Source organism: Nannobrachium achirus (genome assembly GCF_963921795.1).
Source record: "Nannobrachium achirus genome assembly, chromosome: 5".
NCBI classification, from domain to species: Eukaryota; Metazoa; Chordata; class Actinopteri; order Myctophiformes; family Myctophidae; genus Nannobrachium; species Nannobrachium achirus.
Genome location: NC_137814.1, coordinates 32,861,946 through 32,873,495, shown reverse-complemented (window position 1 = coordinate 32,873,495; position 11,550 = coordinate 32,861,946). Strand labels below are relative to the sequence as shown.

At 39.5% G+C, this 11,550-nt stretch overlaps 2 protein-coding genes across 2 annotated transcripts; one reads left to right on the top strand and one right to left on the bottom strand.

The window, feature by feature from the left end:
* Positions 1–914: 914 nt before the first annotated feature.
* elovl1a (ELOVL fatty acid elongase 1a) lies at positions 915–3,719 on the top strand (the record flags this gene model as incomplete). Its single annotated transcript, XM_080725732.1, has 7 exons — positions 915–975; positions 1,492–1,682; positions 1,804–1,884; positions 2,078–2,134; positions 2,236–2,341; positions 3,107–3,246; positions 3,393–3,719. 7 exons carry the CDS (start codon positions 915–917, stop codon positions 3,717–3,719), a joined length of 963 nt encoding a protein of 320 aa, XP_080581858.1.
* A 2,152-nt stretch (positions 3,720–5,871) lies between these two features.
* Positions 5,872–11,305, bottom strand: cdc20 (cell division cycle 20 homolog; the record flags this gene model as incomplete). Its single annotated transcript, XM_080725731.1, has 10 exons — positions 5,872–6,053; positions 6,994–7,111; positions 8,724–8,849; positions 9,208–9,442; positions 9,763–9,857; positions 9,960–10,156; positions 10,397–10,522; positions 10,612–10,708; positions 10,792–10,934; positions 11,083–11,305. The coding sequence occupies 10 exons, from the start codon at positions 11,303–11,305 to the stop codon at positions 5,872–5,874; spliced, it is 1,542 nt and encodes a 513-aa protein (XP_080581857.1).
* Between the last annotated feature and the right edge of the window lie 245 nt (positions 11,306–11,550).

The window sequence follows — 11,550 nt, the reverse complement described above, 5'->3', positions numbered from 1 at the left end:
CTCACCTGTTCAACTTGCTCTGTTAGTGAATGAAAGTGCCTCATTGTTGGGCTGGCACCACTCTGAGGATACTTTTCTATTTATTTTTTTACACGAGCCAAGCACAGCTTTGGTACTATAATTTGACTAACTGTTAGTGAAGTACTGTGAGTGATAGTTATTGCTCAATTCTTACTATATCAGTTTTGTAAATCACAATCTTAACTTGTACTTTACAGGTTTCCCTATTTATTTGTTTACCAACTATTTGGTGTATGGCAGTGGTTTTCAACCTTTTATATATCAAGGTCCATTATTTATTCAGCATTTGAGCCACGACCACCATTTGATGAGATTTAGCCTCTCGGACCCAAAACTTAAAATATTTTGTTATTGTTGGATATGATTTTGTTCACACTTCCATGCTGTATTGGTGTTGGTAGATAAGAGAGATAACAGGCAAACGTTGATCAAAATAACAATTCTTCAACATGCTCTGATTGTGTAGACTTCTTGTAAATTAAGTAATGCACATGTTTAACAATAACTCTTGAGAGTGTAACATGAAACTAAATGCACCTGTAAGGGTCCATTTGGTTTCATTTCACACTCAAGAATTACAGATCTTTACGGGTCCTTTTGGCGTTACCATCTCTCAGCTCATTTAGCTGGGGACCACCTGGAATCCCTTCAAGGACCACTGGTGGTCCCCAGACCACTGGTTGAAAACCACTAGTGTATGGAGTCAGTGTGACCCGATTGATGAGCCTGCACAGCTGTCTCATGTTTGTTCAGTCAGTGTGCAAGCAGCTGGACAGGTCGCTCTGTTACTGTACTCACCTGTCTATACCACCCTCCCAGTTAGCTCAGCCTCTTCCCCCGGGGCGACTTTGAGATTCTGACTGTTTGTCTTTTGGTGTATTTCAGGGATCAACATGCTGCGAGAAGTCGTATCAAAGGGTTTAGAATTGCATGACTATATCCTGAAAAGAACTGGTGAGTATTGTCTTTAAAGGACAACTTTAGTTTTTTACAACAAGGGTTCATATTTTAGATTGTAAAAAAGAATATAAAAGATGAGTATTAAAATTATTTCATTTACTTCTTTCTATTGTTTTAGAGATTCTTATTTCAGTGGTTGGGGGCATGCGTACAAGTGGCTAAATATGTAATTTTACACAGAATAAGCCCATTCCCAAGATACAACGCAACCTTTAGAAGTGTTACTGTAAATAGCAATAAAGAAACTGCTGGCTTATTGTGTCTAAAAATACATATTTAGCCACTTGTACGCATACCCCCATGCGTACGCATGCCCCACATTTTAGCACGGTAAATGTGATAAAACAATAGAACGAACTCTCACTTTTTCTTTTCTCTAATTACAATCTAAAATATGAACCCTTGTTGTAAAAAAAGAATATTGTCCTTTAAGCTTCTTGTGTTGTTCATTTATAGATCTCATGTAACCTTTGCCGCGGAGATACTGACGTGTGTTAACTTTGTCTTCAGATGACAGGGTGAAAAACTATCCTCTAATGCAGAGCCCCCTAGAGATGACCACCATCCTGTTGGCCTATGTTTTTTTTTCTGTGTATGTTGGGCCTCGCCTAATGGCCAACCGCAAGCCCTTTCGTCTCAACACGGCCATGATTGTCTATAATTTTTCTATGGTTGCACTGAATGCATACATAGTGTGTGAGGTGAGTATGATATTTATCTATCTACATATACAGTATGTATATTATGTGCGTGTGTGTGTACATACATACACACATTTTGATATGTATGTATTATAATGTGTGTGTGTGTTTTGCTAATCAGTACTTGTTGTCTGGATGGGGCACCACCTTTACCTGGAGATGTGACCTTATTGACACCTCTAGCAGTCCAGTTGCTCTAAGGGTAAGCTAACACTTCCTGTACCAACTTGATAATGGATCTCAGGATTGATTTCCTTCACTGTGTCCATTGTGACCCAAAAATCTAAAGTGTGTTGTTTTTATCAACCTGAAGTTTTGTTAAAATGTAAGCTTTCATTTAAAACATTGAATAGCAGTTATTGTTGCCTGACTGATCTTTGTCATTCCTTACCCAGATGATTCGAGTGTGTTGGATTTTTTATTTTTCAAAATACATTGAACTCCTTGACACAGTAAGTATGTTTTCTGTTTGTGTCAAAAGATATATTGCATTCATTTTCCATACTTAATAGACTATAGAAAGTAACCTGAGCTTTGTAACGTCTCATTCTAGGTATTTTTTGTGGCGAGAAAGAAACAAAGCCAAATCACATTTCTCCATGTGTTCCACCACTCCTTTATGCCCTGGACCTGGTGGTGGGGTATCACTTTGACTCCTGGTAAGCTTCCCACAATATTATGTATAATGGCATGCAACACAAACATAGTGTAAGCTGGATATTTTCATGTATTGACTTTGTGTGAAATGATACACTGACAAAGAGTGAAAAGCAGTGACAGCTTGAAATGGGAAGTATATTCATTATCAGAAGTACATAAACATTTTGCACATCATCGTTATCATAAACTAGAAAGGTCCAATGATTTCTAGTCTGCAATGTGTTAACATTGATTTTATTGTCTGGTTATACTTACTATATTTATTTATTTTCCACCCAAAGGTTAACCATTTCTTGGGGGCGTTTTACTGATCATTCAAATCCACCATTTTTGTCCTGAATTATTGTAATCGTGTGTGTCTGTGTAAAATACTTAGCCAAACATACATGTAGGTGTAAGGGGAGAATCTGAATAGGCTAGTGATGTCGTTCATGAGTAATTTGTTCCTAAAAATCGAATCATTTGCAAGACTTGTGAACGATTCGTTCAAATCCTCGCTTTCGTTCATACCCCCTTCCCCTCCAAATAATAGCCCCCGGCACACAGGACGGGAGGCCGGCTGTACGCTCGACGTAATGAAAACGCTCCCGCGATAGTGGTTTTCACAGGGGAGATCGCACTATGAACGGTGAACGAATCTTTTGAACGGATCATTGCCGTTAACGAAATGTTTTGTTCACCGAAATGAACGGGATTTCCCATCACCAGAATAGGCTGTGAAAATTGGTCTCTTAATAAATGGGTGTTTTTCCTTCTGTCGCCAGCATCGGGAATGGGCACCTTCCACTGCATGGTGAATGCAATGGTCCATGTAATAATGTACACATACTATGGATTGTCTGCTGCGGGACCTCGATTCCAGAAGTACTTGTGGTGGAAGAAGTACATGACCGCAATCCAGCTGGTATGTCTCTTTTCTCTATTTTTGCATACATTTTTAAGTTGCAGAAATGAGCAGCATCGTTGTACCATTCATAGCTCAAAGCTGAATTGCATAATGTATTATTCTTAACATTTCTGTTCTACACTATTATCCTATTCCCTTCCTAGACCCAGTTTATTCTGGTCTCTCTTCACATCAGCCAGTACTACTGGATGGAGAAGTGCGACTACCAAAATCCTGCTTGGATCCACCTCATCTGGATATATGGAACCTTCTTTTTCTTCCTCTTCTCTCACTTCTGGGTACAGGCCTATATAAAGGGAAACCGCCTTCCTATCCACTTGGAGGACCCCAAGTCCAAGCAGAATGGTTTACCACGCCAAGTCGAAGTGATGCCCAATGGCAAGCAGCTGGAGAATGGGTCAGCACACCACTCCACTAATGGCCACTGCACTAATGGCAAAGTTGTCCTTGGCAAAGTGAAGGAAGTCTAACCTGTTGTCACAGGAGGAGCGATAAATGACTGTCCAGAGAGCCTCATTGAACTGTACATAGTATTGTTTCTTTCATACACGTATTTATGCCTTGTTTTTTTAATGTATGGCATAAATGATTTAACAAATTGACACGTTGGTGTTGTTCAAGTGGTTAACTGTACGTTGAAGATAATTAGTCTGGTGTTAGATGGTATTCAGAAGATCAACACGGGAGTTTGGCGTTGTGACCCTTGGAAACGTAATACATTTATTGAAAAGACTGGCATTTGTAAATAACCTGTACAGGATTAAGGTCAAAAAGTTCTTATTTATCTTGAAATAAAAATGTTTTTAGTTAAATTGCTGACTTTGTTGATTAATACAGAAATAGAAATGTTAATGAATTACTTACTTACTGACTTTGTTGATTAATACAGAAATAGAAATGTTAATGAATTGGTGATTCTCAAAGGCTTTCATTAATCCACACAAGATAAAAAGATGGAGCCTGCAATGAAAGACTGGAGGCCTGCAACCTTTGACGTGAATTGCCAGGTTTATTTTCTTGAGTGTGCCATATTAGGTTTGACACCATCAAAACTAAATGTTTAGATTGGTTGTCCATAGGCTACATACATAACCTTAATTAACCTTCTCAATAGGATAAATGATCATTATCGTACTCAACCCACTCATCTCCCTGACAGTTCAGTTTGAAGCAGTAATTTTTGGTAAGAGTGGATTACATTTTAATTTGAAAAGAAACCACTTATGCCAGTAAGGTTGTTAGCCAAGTGTAGATTCCCACCTTGCTTCTGCTAGTTTGATTTAAAGAATGTCAAATAAAACAGTTGTGCATACAGCATAATTGTAAAGCTACAACAGTTTACTTGCCAGGGTTCTACGAGGTGTTCTCTGCATACTAATCACAAAATAGCCACGCTCACATGCTGGTAGCTCAGCCATTTTCTAATAGTTTGCACCTAGAATTGGGATGCCAATAGAGCTTCTGCCCACCCATTAAAAACTAGTCCCTGGTGTTAAGACAGCAACTGATGACCCCTGAGACCCTGACGAAGACCTAGAAGGTCGAAACGCGTTGGTCAACTTGTTGCCTTGCTCAGAAAATAAATTATACATTTTTTCACCATTGATGGAGTGCCTTGGAGTCCCTTTCTCTGTAAGTCTGCTTTCTGCACCATGGGAATCTAGCAGTACTTCCTTGAAATAACTTTTGTTTCATATATTCCTACCTGTATCACCAAAGAGCACCTGTCTTTCAGAGCCAACTGATCCCTGCAGCGCTTCTTTTTTTTCTGTTTTAGCAACTGATGACTGTCAAGTTATTTGACACAGAGGGTACGTATATATATATGGGTCTTTATTGTAGTCGAGACATTGTTGCAATTACAGATTGGCATTTAACTGCTAGGAAACAAAAGCTAACAGTTTGACATTACTTTAGGCCATTTAAGGAGTAAGGACTAGCTGAAGATACATCTGCATGGCAAGAGGCATTGGTTTAAGTTTAATATTGCATACTGAGAATCACAAAAACAACAAGTTCTAATATCCACAAACATTTGTGCAATGAATTTCCTAACAAATTAGGCAGGCCTTGGGACTGCATAAAAACAAAAACTGACACGGTAGTTGTCATAACCACTTCTGGTTGAAATTATGAGAAACAGCAGCTCTGAATGTAAAATGTAAACAGAAAAAAATAAACCCTTTATTTTTAGCGAGATTAAAAACTATACACAATTGAATAAAACCCTTAAGGGACATTTCACTTCAAAACATGTTTGGGGTCATTTAAACGCTTACTCAGGCTTTTGTGAGCAGCCTGTACAGTTGGCTTGCATCAGTATTTAGATATTCATTTTATCAGACACTTCCTATAAAAACCCATCATAACTGTTTTGGTGACTCATACTGCCCCTCTAAATACAAGCCATGTTTGTTATTTTTAGATAATAGAAATCCCCCAGTGTGAAGTGATAGCCAAGGTTGGCGTTTGATTAATCCATCATATATAGAAAAGGGGCGTCTCATAATAAAATCAAAATACTGAAGCAAACAACTTAAACTGTCTGGTGGTGCTCTTAAATTACCCCAAACATGTTTGAAAGTGAAATATCCCTTTAAACCTGAACTTTTATCTTCACCATTATCTGATGGTGTGGTGATTTAGGACACCAGTGGTAGATTTGGTAACCCTGTCCTTGTTCTTCTTTCTAATCGGGTCCAACTCAAAGCACTTCCAGAGGCGTACGGTCTCATCCCCAGCGACAGAAGCAACAGCAGAGCAGTCCGGGTTAGGAATCAAGTTCAGAACTCGGTCCTCGTGGCCTAAAAAGAGAATTACATCTGCTGAGACCACAACATAACAAGTGCATTGTGGGTTTCCATTGACCCATTTGATATTGCAATAGTCTCTCTGCTGGGTGAAAACATTGTATACACAAAACAGTTCAGGAAAGGGAAAAGAAAATTTGTTCCAATGGACAAGCTATTAAAAACAGACCACTTCATTCTCAAAAACAGATGTACAAGCTCAGCACAACTTCATACATTGCGAGCTGGTAGATAAGCTACTAAAGGGGGCCTGTCACCTAAAGGGTTACTGTCACTTTAAGTTCCATCTTAAAAAACAAGTTAATATTTTTATGATGTCATTGTGGGGATGCGCAATTATAAGCCAATCAAATTAATTGTCTGTATAGCCTGACTGTATGACTACTTACTGTACTGGTCAGCTGTTGTTGGGCAGATTACACTGAGACAGTTTCAGACTATTTCAGTATGCACACTGGAGAGAGACCACATGACCTACTGTATCATACTATAATAATTTCAGGGCTGACAGCGGGCCTTTAAGAAATAGAGATACAAGTTTCTTCCAGTCAAACTACACATTGATTTTTTACTTATTCTCTTAAAGGACAACTTTGTTTTTTTACAACAAGGATTCATACTTTTGATTGTTATTAGAGATGGAGAAAATAAAAGGTTTGTTAAAATGTTCTCCTCGTTTTAGGGATTTTAATGATTTTCATACAAGTGGCTCTATGTGTGTCGTTTTAGACACAAGACCATTCCCAAGATGCACCGCAATCTTTCACGTGTAGATGTGACTTATGGGGGCTAGCAGTGTTACTGTAAATAGTATTTAAGAAATCACCAAGACATTTTATCTACTTGTATGCACCCCCTGATATCAAAATAAAATGGCTAAAACGATAGAAAGCAGTAAATGTTTTGGGACAATAAATTTAAGTTCATAACTTACCATTGAGTTCCACAACTTTAGAAAACGATGGGTACTTCCAGATGACTACGTTGTTGTGAGCATATCCATGGCCAGACACAAGCTCCTTGTAATTTGGCGCAAACACCAGGGATGATATCTGAAAGGCAGAGTCATCATTCATCATTCAGGGTGTCCAAACATTCTTCTAAGGGGGCCACATTAGAAAATATTAAAACACCCAAGGGCCGACTAGCTCCTTCGGTCGAAGACTCGAGGCATCATAAGTCACATACAGTACATAATGTATGCATCGCATTTAAACAATTTTATTTATCAAAACTCAAATAACGCCACCTTATTTCACATTACCAAATGTAACCTGACATGCAAGGTAAAAAAATATATATACAATAAAATAGCATTTCTTGGATCCCTTCAGTATGGAACAAGGAATCCTGAATTATACTCAGAAAATAATAAATATTCTTGTTTGACATGCTGGCAGGTGGTTTATAATACAATTTAGGAACGAAGCCGCAGGCTGTATAAAATGTGTCCTCAGGCTGCACTTTGGACTCCCCTGAGCTAGAGGAAAGCCATAGCTGTAACAGCCACACAGCGTGCATACACTGTAGTTCCTATCAATCTCAATACCAGATATGGAGATAACCAACACATCCCTCCATATATTATGGAGATAACCGACGAATCTCACTAAGTCTGACCTCACAAGCCCCATATTTGGACACGAACAACATATAACTCCATATATAGAGACATAGCTGCTGACATCAGTATGACATCACACTGCTGACATCAGTATGACATTACACCGTACACAAATGACCCTTATACAAGACCGGCATTATCTACCGACAGATTAGTAACAAGATGTCAAAATCGTTGAAGGTTGAATCTCCAGATATGGAGATAACCAACACATCCCTCCATATATGGAGATAACCGACGAATCTCACCAAGTCTGACCTCACAAGCCCCATATTTGGACACGAACAACATATAACTCCATATATAGAGACATAGCTGCTGACATCAGTATGACATCACACTGCTGACATCAGTATGACATCACACCATACACAAATGACCCTTATATAAGACCGGCATTATCTACCGACAGATTAGTAACAAGATGTCAAAATCGTTGAAGGTTGAATCTCCAGATATGGAGATAACCAACACATCCCTCCATATATGGTGTGATGTCATACTGATGTCAGCAGTGTGATGTCATACTGATGCGGAGATATGAGCAGGGCAAAGGTGTGACGTGTGACCGACGGACGGACGGCCGGTGGAGGTTTTGATACTAAACTGCGACCTGACGGTCGCAATAACTAATAGTTTCAGACAGAAATGGGGAATTATGGGAGCCACCTGTCCATTTATTCATCTCGTTATCTCGCTTCGTGATACAGTTAAATGTTTTATGCAGACAAGGTTTTTCTGGTCAACAAAAATTCCAACTTATTTAAACAAAACCAAGAAAACATTTCCATTGAAATCTGCAGTTGGAAAACCATTAGCCTCCAAGTTGGCCTGCAAAAGGACTTAAACGGACACACTCTCAGTAAATTGTGCTTAGTCAGCAAAGCAAACATGCTTTCATCAAGGAGTCATTTTGAGATAAATTGCCAAAATGCAGACTTTTACCCATGTCCCAGATATGCCATCAAATAAAAACCTTTTAAATTCACTTTCAAGATTGCGTTAAGACTTGCAGCATTGAAGTAGGAGTGTCCCATTACCTGCGATTGAGTGTCAAGACAACTGAGGCAGGATCCACTATTGACATTCCAGACGCGGATGCATCTGTCACTGGTACCACCTCCAGATGCAAGAATGTTTGACTGCCATGGGCACCAGGCTAAAGCCTAAGGGAGGAGAAATTACAACACAAATTCATTTAACTGATAGCCATTTAAAAGACTAGCAGTAGGCTACAAGATGCATTTGTTCCTCAAATTCATTTTAATTATTTAAGTAGTCTCTATATTCAGATGTACACTTAAAATAATTCTCTGGTGGGTCACCAATTTCATCTAATCAGATTCTGCATCGAATCTTCTCTACTTATTGGATCAAGTGTATCCCGACTTGATGCATTTTTTCTAAATCCTGAACAGGACTATTACCATGGGAATATAGAGCTACTTAAACGTTTTTAAAGAATTGCAATCACTTAAATGCTTAGATTCAAGGTTAAACATTTTTTTTTAAGTTTTTGCTGACCTTGACTGCTCCAGTGTGTTGATTAAAGGAGCGGATGGGTTGGCCTCCGTTGCTGTTGCCGTCTGCCACGCCAGGCCACACATACACCATGTTGTCATTGCCTCCACTAGCTAGGTATCTCCCATCAGGGGACCACTTCAGGCCACACACCTCCTGGGAATGGCCGCTCAATGTAACAATGTGATGTTTTGCCACCCTTACATCATCGTGGTGAATGTGTCCTGTTCTCGAGCCACTACAAGGAAGATTACAGTAAATAACCAAGAACAATGTTGTGTGCTCACTCAAGAGCAGAATCATTTGCTTGCATTAAGGGCTGTCCATACTGTCTCCGACCACCAAACTTTTCAGAGAGTTCCAACTTTGATGTGCAGCTTTGCAAACTCAAATTTGGGGTAATGCTTTTCAGAAGTAGCGAGTGACATCATTTTGTAGTTTAACCGGACCTCTGAGGAAAGGTTTGTTGGCTGGAGACAGTATGGAGACAGGCCTTTACACCATGTCCAAATAACTGTAAGGCAACCACAACTCAATATGTAGACATTTAAATTTTACCTGGACAATACATGCTCATTCCAACTCAAGGTTCCAACTCTGGCTGAATGGCCGACCATGGTGCGTAAACGCTTCTCATTTGCTACATCCCACAACTAAGCAAGAAAAATAAGGCAACATGGAGAGCAGCAAATTAATCTTGTCATGTGATCCTGAACAAATTTAAACGATTTGTGTTTGTTGTATGGCATACTCACGTGAACTTTGCAGTCACTTGTGCCAACAGCTAGGAAGTGGCCTTCTTTGGTGAAAGACACAGATGAGATGTACTCCTCTGGATTCTCCGTCTTCATCAGTTGCGTGATATCTCCCGCAGAAGCATTCCACAGATAGACGCTGTCGTGAAGAGCCACTGCAAGCATGTTTTGACTGCTCCAGTCAAGCAGATTCAGATCTACAAGAATTCAGGCAAAATAAATAATACAGATAATGTAAATAATGAATGGCCAAAGAGTTTGTACATCTTAATATTAATGTACCCCTCATTATGCCTGCTGCATCTTGGGAGATTTACTTAAATTAGCATAACATAGAAAAGGGCAATTCTTGCCACCTCCGACAAATTTCAGGGGCATTTTTGCCCATGTACGTTTCTGACAATGCACGTTATTGAACATAAGGGATAAATTCTCACAGAAATCATTCCTGAGATCAGGAGCATCCAAGATTCTGTCAGGAACCGAAGATATGTATCTTGTCTTTTTGGAGGAGCCTGGAGTCGAACCTTGACTGTAGAGGACTTTTAAGTTGTTCTGATAACCTGTGGAATTGGAGAAAGTATAATCATAAAACCCTGCTTCTTGATTCTATATCCATATAAAAGGGAATGAGTACCTGTAACTACGTTACCTTCTGGAGCATTCAGTGGCTTTCCTCCAAAGTGCAAGATCTTAGAGTCTTCAATGTTGCAGCCATTAAATGCGACAGACCAAGCTTTCCGGTTTTCCTTCAAAGATCACATAACTTTATTAACAAACGGTCTTTGAAAATATATGAGCAGCAAACACAATGGGATAAAACCCAACTTACTGCCAAAGCTGTGGATTCGTTTGTTTCCATAGGCTCATTTTCCTTTGTAAGTAGGAAGCTTGCCACATCCATCTGCTTGCCATTTCTGGTAGGAATGAAGCGGTCCCCCCCTACTTTGGATGGTGTAGATTTCACATTTTTACCTAGGAACAAAGAATCGTTCAAAATCACATCCATGAAATGTGAGTACAATCAATTTTAACGTATGCATTTACTCAGTGCACACATGTAACCAAATGGACCCTCCATTTGTCACAGTAGCCCCTCTCAGAGTTACAGTGAGCAAGTTACCTGGGGTTTTGTTTGGCGTTTTGTTTGGTGTTTTGCTAGGCGTTTTTGAGATACTCTGCGACTTGTTACCAGATTTCCCTGGCGTAAGACTGCTACTGTTACTCAACGGGGCTGAGCCTGAAGAGCTGGCCTTTCTCTGCCACCTGGGCATGGGTGCGTTGGTGATCGGCATGTCCAGCTTCATGATGCTTTGAATGTCGTTCTCAAATCCAAACTGAGCCATGGCAACTGTACGAAAGATCACAAGCCCATATTAACACAACTTTAATTTAAACAACGTTTCATTAACCTGTTAATTCCGTGTTTCCAACTAGTGGTCTGGTGACCACCAGCGGTCCTCAGCTCAATGGAGTTGGTAACCAAATGGACTCTTTCATTCTTGAGTGTAAAATTAAATCAAATCATGGTTGCCCAATGGTCCGTTTGGTTTCATTTACGCTCTCAATAGTTAAATTATTGTTAAACATC